At 40.3% G+C, this 16,616-nt stretch overlaps 1 protein-coding gene across 2 annotated transcripts in view; it reads left to right on the top strand.

Moving 5' to 3' along the window:
- Positions 1-16,616, top strand: part of LOC114246831 (uncharacterized) — a 30,673-nt gene that overhangs the window by 1,534 nt on the left and 12,523 nt on the right. For both annotated transcript variants that reach the window (XM_089739079.1, XM_089739080.1), the window contains exons 2-4: positions 9,193-9,331; positions 15,106-15,223; positions 16,230-16,431. In XM_089739079.1, the coding sequence (XP_089595205.1) occupies positions 9,201-9,331; positions 15,106-15,223; positions 16,230-16,431 (451 nt within the window). In that variant the 5' untranslated portion in view covers positions 9,193-9,200. The remainder of the gene's footprint in view (positions 1-9,192; positions 9,332-15,105; positions 15,224-16,229; positions 16,432-16,616) is intronic.

Here is a 16,616-nt window from a genome sequence, read left to right as displayed (position 1 = left end):
GCCTAACGGATGAGACGTCCGGTGTATTCGTGTTGAAGCGATGCACCGGTGTTCGAATCCCGCAGGCGGGTACCAATTTTTCTAATGAAATACGTACTCAACAAATGTTGACGATTGACTTCCACGGTGAAGGAATAACATCGTGTAATAAAAATGAAACCCGCAAAATTATAATTTGCGTAATTACTGGTGGTAGGACCTCTTGTGAGTCCGCGCGGGTGGGTACCACCGCCCTGCCTATTTCTGCCGTGAAGCAGTAATGCGTTTCGGTTTGAAGGGTGGGGCAGCCGTTGTAACTATACTTGAGACCTTAGAACTTGTATCTCAAGGTGGGTGGCGCATTTACGTTGTGGATGTCTATGGGCTCCAGTAACCACTTAACACCAGGTGGGCTGTGAGCTCGTCCACCCATCTAAGCAATAAAAAAAAAAAAAAAAAAAAAAAATGCAATGGAGACTCAGACCTTAAGTCACAAGACGTGAGATTGGGACTGGTGGTAGGACCTCTTGTGAGTCCGCGCGGGTAAATACCACCCCGCTTATTGCTGTCATGAAGCAGTAATGCGTTTCGGTTTGAAGGATGGGGCAGCCGTTGTAGATGTCTATGGGTGCCTTTTAATTTCAGAAATGATACAGAACAGACAAGGCTATAATGGGCTTAGATCCCCTTTCCACAAATTATACTTTTGCGGGTTTGATTTTTATTACACGATGTTATTCCTTCACCGTGGAAGTCAATCAAGAACATTTGTTAAGTACGTATTTCATCAGAAAAATCGGTACCCGCCTGCGGGACTCGAACACCGATGCATCGCAAGATACGAATGGACCGGACATCTTATCCTGTAGGCCACGTCGACTTCAAAACCCATAATTAAAACCAGAGTTTCCATAATATGCCTTCGCAGAGCACTGGCGTTCTTTGGCCATATTGCTCGAAAGGAGGGTCACAATCTTGAACAGTTGATGGTGACGGGCAAGGTAGAGGGCAAAGGTCTGGGAGGACGCAGTCCCACGAGATGGTCGGACCAAATTCAGTCCTGTCTGGACATCAAGCTCCACGATGTCTTCTGCGAAGTCAAGGGTAGTATCCCCAGCAGATGGAGAATGGATGGAGAGATGGAATGGATTGTACATGAAAGAATTATGCAGCGGGGGAGACATGATCTTCAAGTAGCAGGATCATGAGGAGAGCGACGCAAGTAGGAAGGAAGGAAGGCTACCTGACAATAGTTCTCGTACGTATTGGATATTCTGGGGCCCGAGAAACGACCGGTCGTGGTCTATGGACTCGCCTGCTTCTTGTCTGTTCAAGAGACTAAAAGTCACAAAAACATTATTACAAAATCGTCACTTTTGTAAACTGTCAAATAATACGTACCTATGACACACACACATTCACATTTAAACTTTCTCATTTTTTATAATTACGTACAACGAATGTTAATTAATAATAAACTTAGCTTAGCAAGAAGATTATACATTTTACTTTTATAATTCGACGATCTACATTTTTGACGGGCGCCAATACTCACGTGACCGGAGAGCCTTAACGCAGAACTTTCAGGACACGGGTTGTACTCGCACTTGTTTGATTTTTGTCGTGAAGGATGTAGGTACATACCTTCGAAGATCGGCAGACAAACCCCGCGCACCTGATGGTTCACACATAGACGTCCGTGTTGGAGCCGTCTGACAACGCGCCCCCAGTACTAGCCACTAGTACTCAAAATAGGAACTATGGGCTGCGCTTAATACAATGCTGTGCTACAGACAGGGGAAGAGGCAGTGGTTAGTAGCCGACACATACCTATCCGTAGACTATCGCGTTGTTGAGTTTGTATAATCTATTTTATCGGTATAATCTGTTTCAATAATTGCATTTTCCCTTCGTTAGGACTTTTTGGCGGGGACGCGAGGAGTGAAGTTGTGTGATTTGTTTTATTTTGTCTATTTAGGGTTTCTTCAGGTTTAAATGTGTAATAATGGTGGTTTATTAACTGTTTAATATCTGTGTAAGTGCCACAAGTGTGGGAAAATGAAACAAAGCCGCTGGACGTCACTTCCCGGGATCCTCCAATAAGTCCACTGAAAAAATCTCAGTAAATGACCACCATTTTACTGAGTTTATATTTCATCCTATGTCATCTCATTTAATTTTATCCCAGTTGATTCATGTCTCAAATTAATCATCTTCATTTCATTTCACTCCATTTTATCATTTTTCATAAAAATAAGGATACATATAAATTAAAATAAGACATGACTTTAAGGTTTCAGTTACCAGGCCATAAAATCACTTAAAAAAAAAACCCTTCGTTACTGCTGCAACATTTCTACCGACTGTTTGTCTCTCATTAGTAAAGTTTAATAAATTCTGGAAACCTATCCAAGTTATTATTTAAATACGACAAAGTGGATGAACAAACACACGTAATAAGACGTGGCTGGGTTGGGTTGCGTCACAAGTACGGCAGCGCCATCCTAGGCAGTGTGACAATCTATTACACACCGACCAATAATTGGTTAATCAGACTTGGATCAACCAGTCTGAGGGTCTCCCGTCTCACGTCCCTCACAGTGTACTCCTTGAGGACTGAGTTTCGTAAAATTAAATTTTATAAAAATTCCAAAGCGCAAATCTCCTACTTATCAATTAAGATGTTGACGGACAAGTTTGAAACGGTAAATTAAACAGAGTTGGAAAGAAAACCGTTTGAACTAACAGACATACGTCCTTGTTTAATTGTAGAGATTTCATTTCTTTTTACAGTAAATTGACACAAAAAACCAGGTTTCAAAAGTAAATTATATCATTGACCCCTGTTTACCTCGTGGGATTAGATACGTGAGATTAAACATATTAAGTTCTTTACCGTATCAGATATAATATTAATAGATTATGTAAGTCCGGTTTACGATTCATAAAACTGATGCATGGCAATTGATGTGGATTATCGTTTATTTAACCCACAACTACAGCGCACTGAGTTTCACGCCGGATCTTCTCAGTGGGTAGCGTTTCCGATCCGGCGGTAGATTCTGTGAAGCATTGATCTTGCTAGGGCTAGTGTTAGCATGGGCTTCTGGTTAGAGCCCCGTGAGCTCACCTACTTGTTCGGTGAATGTAGTATGACCCCTCGAGATCACTAGAAAAAGTACAAAAAAAATGGTTTTCAAATCTGTTTGAAGACCGTTCCACAGCTTAGTTACCAAACTAATCGGGTAATGAGAACAATTCGGATGTGAGGATATGTGATTGTGTAGCGTGAGAAAACTTGCGGGTTCATTCACCTATTTGAGTATCGTATTATCAATCTATGACATCTGTCCCACTTATGAAACAAAAATAAGCCCTATCATATCAGTCTTAGCTACGATTACTTCACAGGGTCACATTCCGTCAGTTCCACTTATTGTTACTAAACAATAAGAAAACAATATGTTTTACTGCAAGTCACTAGCGCTCTATGAACAATCCTGACAAGGCTGATTATTTATAACACTGTTCTATATAATTAAAAATATGTATTAATTTAGCTGATTTTATCAGTTGTAACATATTATTGCTACGCGTTGGGGTTCGGGATAAATAAAATTCTACCGATTTATTAGTTAACACTGTATTCAACACTTAGAACACTTATAACACTCAACAAACACTTTAAAATTCTCAAATCGCTTCTTCCGCTTCGCTTCAGGTGATCCGTTCGCTGTTTCGCTTCGAGTAGTTCCGATTACTGACTGACTGCGTGCCATCTCTGCAACGTTTTTATAGCTGATACCACATCCCCAGAATTATCGAGAATATTCCACACATTACTAGTTGTGTGTTTTCGCTATCTGACAATAGATGGCGTTGTACTTCTCGAGCCTTCTGGGTGCTACTAGATCCGTCGATATTCGTTCGACTATTCGGCGATAGATGGCGTATACTCTTACCGGCGTACTCCCGATCCATTAACGGTGCTTTTAGGTACCACAAGCACCAATCACAGTCCTCGCTGAACCCGTCGCTTGCGACGAAGGGCTCCACAAGTAAAGGACAATGCCCAAAAGTGGGCCAACTTTATGTCAAAACTATTTGTACTTGAAAAACTATGCCTTATTTTTTCACGTTGTTTAGTTTATGTATCAAAATTTCTTTCAACCTGGCATTGTTTTCCAAAAAAAATAAATTACTTGTTTGATAACATCCCAAAACTATCCATGCCATAGTTTTTAAATTCGCCAATAGGCAAAGGGCTTAGCCCATACAGCCTTATAGCAAACCTATATATGCTGTCAAACGAAAGAGTTGTTTGTGACTTGAACAACAAATTAAAAAAAATTAGCTAATGCTTATAATTCACAGGCTTCTTAGTTTATTTTTGTTCAATTCAATATTTATATATTGTAATAATAATTATTACTTAAAACCATGAATTATTTAATATTTTTAGATATTAATGATTCCATTAGTAAAAATATCAATGGCCTACCATTACTCTATTCTTATTATATATGATCAGAGAGTTTTGGCAGCAACCCGAGTGAAGCGTCACTTGAATTTTTATTTTAATGTTTTTTTAATAGTTTATTGTGTAATTTGTATTATTTGTATTTGTAATATTGTGTATAAAAGGTCTGCGTAAACTCATGCTCAGTCAATGTGGTATTCGTCGAGTTGACGTCAAAACTCCCAAAAAGCAATAAAAAGAGATACACCGGCTTTTGACATAAAAAATATATAACTTCGACAGACTAGGCTGTATAGGCTACGCTCTTTGCCTGCTTATTGGTGAATTTAAAAACAACAACAACAATATCGTTGCCGTCTTCCGGATTTTCATTTCATTTTATTATTATGAGGATATAATAATAATAAAATGTACGTAAGAGCTTATTTCTAGCAACATTAACCACAATTAACTTATTTAATACTGTAAATAATTATGAGAGCGATTATTGATTTCGAAGAAAACAATTAACAACTTAATTTTAGCTGCAGAAAAAAACAGATTTCTCTTAAACCTGGGTGAGAATATAAAAATCGTTTTCTGAATATGAAACGATATTAATTCTTTGTCTATCAAATTAAGTTAAAACCATCATGACAGGACAACTTTTTTTAGGGGCCCAAACGCCCATAGAAAATGGGCATTGTCCTTTACACATAGATACAGCCCATTGAGTTTTCTCGTCGGATCTTCTCAGGCGGTCACGTTTCCGATTGATAGATTCTGCAAAACACTACTTTTGCTAAGGCTAGTGTTAGCCACTCTTCCGGTTTGAGCCACGGGAGCTCGCCTACACGCTAGGGTAAAGCTGAAATAGCCTCTCAAGGCTATCAGTATAGGTAGGGAAAAAAAATTACACTATGCAAAATTCTCGACAATGTATAATTGTTCATTTTTCACATTGTTATTGTTTATTTAACAGACTTCTGCAAAAACTAGTACTTAAGAACGAAAACTTAAGAATACATTTATTGTCAATTTGATATTCAAAAGATTTAATTAAAACATTGTTTTTAGGCAGTGGCCATTCACCTTGAAATAGCGATCCTGGTATTACCAGCCGACGCATTACTATTTATTTGCCGACCTTTAAACCAGAGTAACCGGAAACTGTAATGTAATTGTGTACGAGTTTTGCAAAGAACAGGTTTAAAACAATGTTTCGCAAAATACAGCACGCTCCAATAGAGGTTGAATAAAAACTAATAGAAAATTAGAGAGACCAGTTTGTACTAACCATACTTGTTAGTGGCGTCATATGTCCGTTAAAATTGGTAACCTGTATCTCTCGGTTATAAGAATTTAAGAATCTTGTCATAAATTATCGAAAACCTATGCAGGCTACTATAACTACCCGGGCGCGTTGTCACGACGCTCACGGCGCCCCCAACTCGTGCTCATGATTGGGATGCGGTAGAGAAACTCAAGTTAATGCACAGATGACGCGAACCCGCTGAGCTTCTCGCCGGTCCTTCTCAGCGGGTCGCGATTCCGATCCGTTAGTAGATTAATTCGCGAAACAGCTACTCTTGAGTTGATAGGTCTCATTTGGATGCGCTCGGGTAGCTGTTAGCAAATCCCACCCCTCCTGGCTGAGCCCTTGCTTGCCCACCTGCTCTGGTGAAACTATAGAGGCCCCCGGACTACCAATAATCCCTCAATCATAAAAAAATGATGACGGGAGACAGTAGTATAATATCCTACAAGATCCACTGACAGCTTCCCTGGTGTTGATGCGCAAGTACTAAATTAACTGAAATTGGTGGCCCAAGTATTTAGCGAGGCTTTTAAAGCTCCCCACAATATCGGGGTAGAAAGTAATTGAACGCCTCAATAACTTAAAATTTAATCGAAGTGCTTGAGTCATTATCGGCAGCTTATCACCTCCGTACCTAGTGTTGTCGTGACGGTTAAATTTTAAAATCACATACGTGCCTCGTCAGATTTGCAGATTACAAAAAAGCAGCCGTAAATATTGATTCATCACAGCGATGTGTGTATTGTGTACACAACGGAGTAATGTCGCGGTTGCACGTGTCGTGATCATTATCACAGTGGGTTAGTGCGGTTCACTCCCAGGCCCAACTACGTCAGACTGATTATTAAAAATATGAATACTGCACTAACGACGAAACAATGTTCAAGATCCATTAATTTATTTTATGCAGGTAGTCCAGTTTTTGCTCTAATGTCGACATTCGGTCATAGACGCTGGCGCCTCGAGCGCTTATGAACTTAATTAAATTTGAAAAAATTATATGGCATAATTCATAAAACAATAAAACTCTACGCACTATCTATTGTAAGCGGAGCCTCTGGGTCTGCAGATGGACTTCGGTTCCCTCTGTATTTTGTAGCGCTTCCATGGGGAGTGCTCTGAGGAATTGTTCGAGATGATAGCAACGTCTCGTTTTTACCATCGCACCGCCCGCCACCGGAGTAGAGTTCATCCATACTACCTGAAGCCACTGCATCCATCCACAGTGCGCTTCCAGAGATCTTTTTTGCCACCTATCATCCGGCTTTGGAATGAGCTCCCCTCCACGGTGTTTCCCGAGCGCTATGACATGTCCTTCTTCAAACGAGGCTTGCGGAGAGTACTTATCGGTAGGCAGCGGCTTGGCTCTGCCCCTGGCATTGCTGACGTCCATGAGCGACGGTGACCCCTTACCATCAGATAGGCCGTACGCTCGTCTGCCTACAAAGGCAATAGAAAAAAAAAGCGGATGCTCTGGCCTGGAGCTCTAACCACAACGGTTTAGAAATGCATAGAGGACCAAACATTGATAATAATATAAATAACTAGTCAGGTCATAAGTATTGTCACACAGTAAAAACTTTTCTTTTAGAATGCTGGCCACAAAAAAGTTTATTGAATTCGAATTTCAAATTGTTCATGAAAATAAAAATGTATACTTTTAGAATTTTACTCATTTTTAAATATGGATTGGACGCTTAAAGAAGACCGTGTTGCAGTTATTGCGTTGCATCGTTGCGGTTACGCGCCAATTCAAATTTTTAACATACTGACAATTTTGAATATAACCAAAAGATTCGTTTATCGTACCATCAAACGATACAATGAAGACTCTAGTGTAGATGACAGGTCAAGAAGTGGTCGCCCTCGGTCTGTTAGGACTCCAGCAGTAATAAAAGCTGTGAAGGCGCGAATTCAAAGAAATCCCAAACGTAAGCAGAAACTGTTGGCCCTTCAGATGGGGTTAAGCAGAACCACGGTGAAAAGGGTGTTAAATGAAGACTTAGGGCTTCGGGCATATCGAAGAAAAACAGGACATCGTTTGAATGCTCGTCTAATGGACCTGAGACTGAAGAGATGCCGCGCTTTGTTGAAGCGGTACGCGGGAAAAAAATATCGGGAAATTCTTTTTTCGGATAAAAAAAATTTTACCGTAGAAGAGAGCTACAACAAACAAAATGATAAGGTGTACGCACACAGTAGTGAAGAAGCGAGCAACCGTATTCCGCGTGTCCAACGAGGTCATTTTGGGTATGGTTGGGAGTTTCTTATTGGGGCTTAACAGAGGTACATTTTTGTGAGAAAGGTGTAAAAACGAATGCAGTTGTGTATCAAAATACAGTCCTGACGAACCTTGTGGAACCTGTTTCTCATACCATGTTCAATAACAGGCACTGGGTATTCCAACAAGATTCGGCGTTAGCTCATAGAGCGAAGAGCACACAAGACTGGCTGGCGGCGCGTGAAATCGACTTCATCCGGCACGAAGACTGGCCCTCCTCCAGTCCAGATTTGAATCCATTAGATTACAAGATATGGCAACACTTGGAGGAAAAGGCGTGCTCAAAGCCTCATCCCAATTTGGAGTCACTCAAGACATCCTTGATTAAGGCAGCCGCCGATATTGACATGGACCTCGTTCGTGCTGCGATAGACGACTGGCCGCGCAGATTGAAGGCCTGTATTCAAAATCACGGAGGTCATTTTGAATAAACTTTAGTGTCATAAGAATCTATGTTTTGTTAAGTTCATTTTGGTATATGAATGGTTACATAATGAATAAACTTGTTTCAATTATTTTACATTAAACATGTGACAGAATTTATGACCTGACTAGGTATATTGTACCACACATGTAATGTTTAGACCATATTCCAATCGAAGGCCGACGAGCCTAATCCCACTGTTACGGGAGACAACAGACATCAAACGTCGCGTAAATCGCAATAGAACATGTGTCAACGTCAATCAACGCTGTTAGTGACGGGACTTTTTGGAGGGAACGCGAGGAGTGAAGTTGTGTGATTTGTTTTATTTTGTCTATTTAGTGTTTCTTCAGGTTTAAATGTGTAATAACGGTGGTTTATTAACTGTTTAATATCTGTGAAAGTGCACAAATGTGGGAAAATGAAACAAAGCCGCAGGACGTAACTTCTCGGGATCCTCCAAAAAGTCCACTGAAAAAATTTCAGTAAATGACCACCATTTTACTGAGATTATATTGCATCCCATGTCATCTCATCTCATTTCATTTCATTTTCATTTCACGTATTATCATTTTTCATAAAAATAAGAATATAAATTAAAATAAGACATGACTTAAAGGTCTTAGTTACCAAGTCATAAAATCCCTTAAAAAATGTTTGTGACGGTTCCGCTAAAACTTGGTAGTCTGCATTGCGGAGTCTTCTTGTAATTGGTTCGTTGTATTTTTCAGACCCCGTCATGCAAGCGAGCCCGCCGCCGTGGAGCCCCTGGTGGCGCTCCCAGGCCCAGCTGCCGCGCGACTACTGGCACAAGCCCAGACTCGGCATCTACACGTTGTCGAGGGACCTGCCGCTCAGACACGTCATGAGGTATCTGCACTAAATAACTCAATAAACTAATGTTTCCCACTTGGCGACTTCCACTGGGAGTATTTCTTCATTCGTTCTTCACAAAAAATATCTTTCACAAAAAGTCTAACTGCGACGGGGAATAGAGATCGGGCAGGTAGTTGCCTTAACTTTTAAAAATACTTGGCTATTATTTATTGTAGACTAGCGACCCGCCCTCGCTTCGCTTCGGAAACATCAAATTTTATTATTGATAGCTAGTTCCGCGATGTTACCCGCGGTTATTGTCGTGCCGCAGGTGACGCCGCGGGACGAAGCTAGTCTAAAAAAAGTAGCCTAAGTTATTCCTTATATCATCAGCTACTTATCAGTGAAAGTCTCGTCAAAATCGGTCCAGCCGTCCCAGAGATTAGCCGGAACAAACAGACAGACAGACAGACAGACGAAAATTGTAAAAAATGTTATTTTGGTGTATGTACCGTATTCATATGCATGTAGTAAAAAGCGGTTATTTCAATATTACAAAAAGACACTCCAATTTTATTTATATGTATAGAGTATAGATTAGAAAAAAGTAGTGCTATAATTAACAATTAAAAAGGTACAAACAAATGGTTTTTCCCTGACGTGACCACGACAACTGACTCCATTTCATTTAGGGCTTAAAGAACTGACAACGGACTGACGAAATTGTACTATACATCTATACTATATACTACACGTTGTGGTGTAATGAGGACATTAAAATACAAAACTTTATAATTTTTAATTGTACTTAATAGCCTTACATGTGAGAAGTTTGGTGAGTCTCCTATTGAGTGCTCAGGGTAACAAATACATAATTTTCGCAATAAAAGTAGAGCCGCTACTTAACACTCATTCACAAAAGACTAACGAACAAATCAGCGGTGGTGCGGACTGTGGGCGGTCACGAACAGTGTGCTTAGTGTGAGTTTTTTAACGTTCTCGATAGCGTAAAAGTTAACTCATATTTGTACAGAATGGGATTGATTGCGTACGTTTGCCGCTTACTGGTGGTAGGACCTCTTGAGAGTCCGGCGAGTAGGTACCACCACCCTGCTTACTTCTGCCGTGAAGCAGTAATGCGTTTCGGTTTGAAGAGTGGGGCAGCCGTTGTAGCTATACCTGAGACCTTAGAACTTATGTCTCAAGGTGGGTGGCGCATTTACGTTGTAGATTTCTATGGGCTCCAGTAACCACTTAACACCAGGTGGGCTGTGAGCTCGTCTACCCATCTAAGCAATAAAAAAAATAAGGGGCGCTGTTCCAGCTGCATACAAAATTGGGTTAACTTTTACGCTATCGTGAACGTTAAGAAACTCGCACTAAGCACACTGGTAGCACCATTCTATTTGTCGCTAATGAGTCATGCGTTTCGCTTTCAAGTATTTCAAGACGGTGATACTTTATAACTGAAATTTCAACCTCACGTCTCAAGGTCGAGCGCTCGGTCAGCACTAGATAGATCCTGACGCTGAGTTCGCTTGTCTATTTTCTTTTTAATTTTTATTGCATTGAATAGTGATGGAGTTTACAGACCACCTGGGGCTGGATTGTTGTCAGCAACGCTAGCACATCACAACTTGAGTGTTGTTGTCCCACTCGAACTCGAGATACAAAGTTGATGTCTCACTTGTACCATGTATCGACCGTCCAAATTCTTCAATCCGGCGTGGTAACTCCGAGGATTAAGCAAGTGGCGTTACACACCAGTGCTGGCTTATAACACGCCCCACAATCAGTAGCTACGGTAGTATATGACGGTATGCTACTTCATGGAAATCGTTCGTGGTCAATAGAAATAAATAATAGTTTAAAAAAAACTAAAAAACACGCTTTATATAAAATTCAACTAAAAAATAGAAAATAAATTTTAAATAATTTAAATTGAAAATAGTGTAAAAAAATATTTATATTTTATTGTAAAAAAAGCGTGGGGTGCATGGTGTTATTAGTTATAAATATTTTTCTGAAAGATATGAGTAGAAGAATTATTATTTCAATAATATATTAAAAGGCACCCCACGCTTTTTTTTCAATAAAATAAAATATATATTTTTTTACATTATTTTCAATTTATATTTATTAAAATTTATTTTCTATTTTTTTGTTGAATTTAATTTTTTTCAATATTTTTTTTCAATTCTTTTTTTTAATATTGAATTGTCATCGGTCCTCGATAAATCTACAAAGTTTGAATGAAAGCTGGCCGTTTAAAGTGGGTCAAAATCGCGTCTAAAGGAGTCAGTTACGAACATACAAACATACATACAAGTGAAGCTAATATAAAGCGTGTAAAAATGATATTCTGCCAAAGAAAATTTTAATCCGGCACAGCTGCGTTGCCTTATCTTTTAAGCCACGATGTTTACAAACTACGTAAGTATAGTAGTACGGGATGCAGATGGGAAGCGACGGCGACCCCCTGCGGCTCGATACCGTTACTGTCAGCTCTGCAATCACAACTGCAATCTGAACACATCGCGTCTGTCGGGCGCGCGGCTATCTGGGCCGTCAATATCTGTCCTCGTCCGATAACAAATCAATCTTTTGATATAAAAACAAGGGAATATTCACGAATCATCGTACTGTGACTCTGTGACACAGATCGAGACGCCGCGCCGGGCTTGTCACGCACGTTCCAGTATCAAACATATTACGGAATTACTAGAAAACATAACATAGTTTATCATCTTAGTCGTATTTTGAATAAATAAATAAAGAAAAATAAATTTCTTTCTCACCTACTGATTATAGTGCTTATCTTTAAGAATATGTAGACTTTAATTAAGTCGGGTGCTTATCAGTGTCCAAGTGACTTAACATTGTTATGGGCAATGTCATCGACGGCCGGATTCAAAAACTTTTTGTGATAGGAAGTGTAGTATGTCATTGAACGGTCACACGATGGTAGCTGGTGGTTACTAGTGCGGGGTGTGTTTTGCTTAAAATAAATACGATCGTCGGTCGTTTGAGTGTAAATTATTATAAAGCAACGTATGGAAAAATGAACATTGACTCGTTGGAATACAGGTTAGTTTCGTGTTATTCTAGTGGTTAATAACTGCAACCACAACAGAGGTACGGTTTGGAATCCCGGTGGAACTCAATGCATTTCTAAAAATTCGAGCTCGGAGTGTATATATATATTTTCTTGTCTCATATGTGTTAGAAGACGTAGCGTGGGTAGGCCTCCCACAAGAGGGGCCGACGACCTATTGAGATTCGCGGGAATCCGCTGGATGCAGGCAGCGCAAGACCGGTCTTTGTGGCGAAGCTTGGGGGAGGCCTATGTCCAGCAGTGGACGTCCATGGGCTGATAGAATAGAAATGTGTTCCGGTGCACAAAGCTGAATTCTATGTATTAAATAAGAGTAGCAGCTGTGGGCCTTATATGGACCGGCTGGCAGACAGAGAGAGGCACTACGGTGTCATTGACCTGTGTCTGTTAAGATAAGTCATAGCCTCTCAGTATTAAGCTATGTAGTACTGCTGCCCAGCGATTCCAAGGTGTGCTTAGGCTGGCACCGTCGTTAACCCTAATCTTCAATTTTACACTTCACATGTTTGAAGTACTCCTACTTAACGAGTGCGTGCGCCAAGCCTCAGTTCGCAAACACATGACCGCGACTGCTCTGCCAAGAACAACCGACTTTTTTTTTCCTACCTATGCTGATAGCCCTGAGAGGCTATTTCACCTTCACCCTAACATGTGTAGGTGAGCTCACGGGGCCCAAACCGGAGTGTTACTAACACTGGCCCTAGCAAGAACAGTGCTTCGCAGAATCTACTACCGGATCGGAAACGTGACCTACTGAGAAGATCCGGCGAGAAACTTAGTGGGCTGTTTCTTTGGATTAATTCGCTCGTCGAGCCCTTCGTCGCAAGCGATGGGTTCGGCGAGGACGGTGACCGGCGCTTGTGGTACCTAAAAGCACCGTTAATGGATCGGGAGGATCCGTAATGACGTGTTTTGAGCGACATCGACTGTTTACCATTCGCTCTACAGGGGATCGGGTATGAACCGACTATGATGATGTCTGAAGTCCTCTCGTATTTATCTCAGTAACGAGCCGGTGATATCCGCGCTAGGAAATACACACTCAGATAATTTATCCTTTCATGCACCAGACGATAGCTTAGAAATAATACACATGCCCAATCTTAATCAATCAATCATTTATATTATCGGTGAACAATCCTAGCCGAATAGTTCGTGAACGTGCTTACTTATACGACATTGTAAAAAGCCGTTTATTTATTCGATTTTATTCAATGAATACGGATCTTTTTAATGCGGAGAACGTGCGACACGCTGTTGAGACTTGGCGTCTATTATTTAATATCGACTAACCAGAACAATGGTTGTCTGTAAAGTCCGCTTACGGACGACAGTTTTACGTAATACTAACGTCATTAAGAATCATTTTTCAATGAATCAAATTTCGAGTTAATCCGACGTTTTGAAGGGGGTCAAAATCATGTTCAAAGATCCCGTTACAAACATACATACGTCTGCAGAAGAAGAAAAGCGTATTAAAAATTGCATACTTTTATGAATTATCTGAATATATATATGTCGGCGGCGTCGGCGCCAGGGATGGCTAAGCGGTAGTTTCCATTATCACTCGTAATCGATTGAACTCAGTTTAGTCAATAAAACTTTTCAACAATAATTATTGAAACTCAACACACACAACTTTCACAATGACAGGATAAACCGACAGTTTCGTTGCACATACCGACAGACCGACTCACTGACTGAGACGGACGGAATGACTGTCTGACACGGAATGCTACGACTCTGTCCACGTACCGCCAATTTATAACTGTGGCGTTACGGAGTCTACCCTTCATTTTGTGATATTTATCAAAACAACATTTCATCATTTAAAATAATAATCAAAACCACCGTCTTAATATTACTAAAAGTCGTCAACCACGACACCATAGATTATACACTTAATATATTAGAGACGGCCATTCTGTCACTTTGACGTTTGTGTATCGTTGATATTCCGAACTATTGACCCGGATGCGACATATATATTAATACGTGAAGCAAAAACTTTGTATCCCTTTTTACGAAAATTGCGCGGACGGAGGAGTATTAAGTTTTGCACACTTATAGACAATATAGAGAAGTAGTGCACAATGATAATTTTTTTTTAAATAATGCATAAAAGATACATTTAATCAATAAAGAAAACATTACACACACTACATACCATGTATTTGACGCACACATGCATGCATACTATTTGTTTATTGTCAAACTTTTCTTATTGTTTAGTCTGTGGTCAAATTGTGAATAGATTAAATATTGCTTGTCTTTATTAATATTTGTCTAAACTGTAGTCTTGGCAAAAGCTGTGATTAATGAGCTATAATAAATAGCTAGTCTTTGACAATAGAAACATAAACCCTACATAGTATAAAACAAAGTCGCTCTCTCTGTCCCTATATCTGTCTGTCCCTATGTATGCTTAAATCTTTAAAACTACGCAACGGATTTTGATGCGGTTTTTTTTAATAGATAGAGTGATTGAAGAGGAAGGTTTATATGTATAATGACATCCATTAAATAGTGGAAAAATAAATAATAAATTACAGTTTCCGAAGCGAAGCGAGGGCGGGTCGCTAGTATTGTACAAACTTATAATTTCTATTAATTATAGTCGAATTTCGACTACCGGGGCCACTAGTATTAAATAATCCACCACAAAGTCATGACCGCCCTCGGGTTTAACTTTACCTTTGTTTACGTAACACAGGCTGGAAGGTGTGGGCCCCATCATCCCGACACCGGCGACGTCCAACTGGATGCTGCGGTACCGGCCGCTCGACTCCGAGCCGTGGAGGCTCCCTATACCGATACCCTCAGACTTGGAAGTAAGTTTGTCTTTGACCAAATCATTTTTAATACCAATGTACTACACACCGTCAAATTTATAAATCACTAGTGGACCGCTCCGGCTCTGCTCGGGTCTTTAACAAAAATTTCAACGATAAATGACGTTGTTTTATTTTTTTTAATAAAAGTACACTTATTACAGCATAACTATAATAGTTATACATATGCTGTCGCGACACTTTTTGTAAATAATAATGTGTTCTACAAAGTCGTAATACATTATTTTATTCTATGATTAATAGTGTTCGCAGGGCACGCAATGTAAATAATATTATGGGTAATTTTTTTACGCTTTGGGTTACATTATTGGAGTTTTAGTAAGGATCCCTAATTTTTTTCAAAAAAGAGTATAGCCTATGTCACTCGGGAATAGTGTAGCTTCCAAACAGGGAAAGAAAATTTCAAATCGGTTCAGTAGTTTCGGAGCCTATTCAATACAAACAAACAAATCTTTCCTCTTTATAATATTAGTATAGATTACGCTCATCTTTCAAAGGTAGGGCTTGGCGAAATCACAGTGCCACCCCGTCCCCTACAGCATGAGGGTCGGATCTCAATACCTATAATGTCGCCAGTGGGTATTCAATTGAGCCCGGGGGAGCAGAGCTTTAAATGACAAGGGGTGACGGACGTTATACGTTACTAGCCGACCCAGCAGACTTCGTAGTGCCTCAATCGATAAATAAAAGACCTAAATTTTTGTATAAAATAAACTTAAAACAAACAAAAGGTATCCGTCCGACGGGGTGGGTACACATCAAAGGAAAAGCCAAAATTGTTATTTTTATTTAATTCCGAGCATTTTCATATTTATCTACATTTTAAACCTTCTCCGGACTTCCACGAATAATTCAAGACCAAAATTAGCCAAATCGATCCAGCCGTTCTCGAGTTTTATCGAGACTAACGAATAGCAATTCATTTTTATATATATAGATATATTATACATTATAAATCTGTAACTGTATTGTCTATTTGTCACAGCAATTCCGAGTGGAGACGGTGACGGGGCGGGCGCCGCGGACGCGCAGCCCCAGCTCGGAGTGGTGGGGGGGCGGCGGGGCGGCGGGCGCGGCGGGCGGCGGGGGCGCGGCGCTGGGCTGGGCGGCCGGCGTCGTGCTGCTCGCGCTGCTGGTGCTGCTGGTGCGAGCCATGGAGAAGTGTCTTGATAAACGACTCTTTAAGAGTGAGTATCACTTCGTTTTAATAATGTTTTACTGGTGGTAGGACTTCTTGTGAGTTCGCACGGGTTATTATTTACAAAAACTGTCGCGACAGCATATGTCTTATAGTTATGCCGTAATGTTATTCTTTTATTTTAAAAAATGTGAGCCGTCACGGGACGCCTGGCAGATGCGAAGCATCGACATT

The sequence above is a fragment of the Bombyx mandarina genome, chromosome 28 (assembly GCF_030267445.1).
Source record: "Bombyx mandarina strain Sakado chromosome 28, ASM3026744v2".
NCBI classification, from domain to species: domain Eukaryota; kingdom Metazoa; phylum Arthropoda; class Insecta; order Lepidoptera; family Bombycidae; genus Bombyx; species Bombyx mandarina.
Note: the sequence above shows the minus strand (reverse complement) of the source record. Positions and strands in the feature narration are given on the sequence as shown.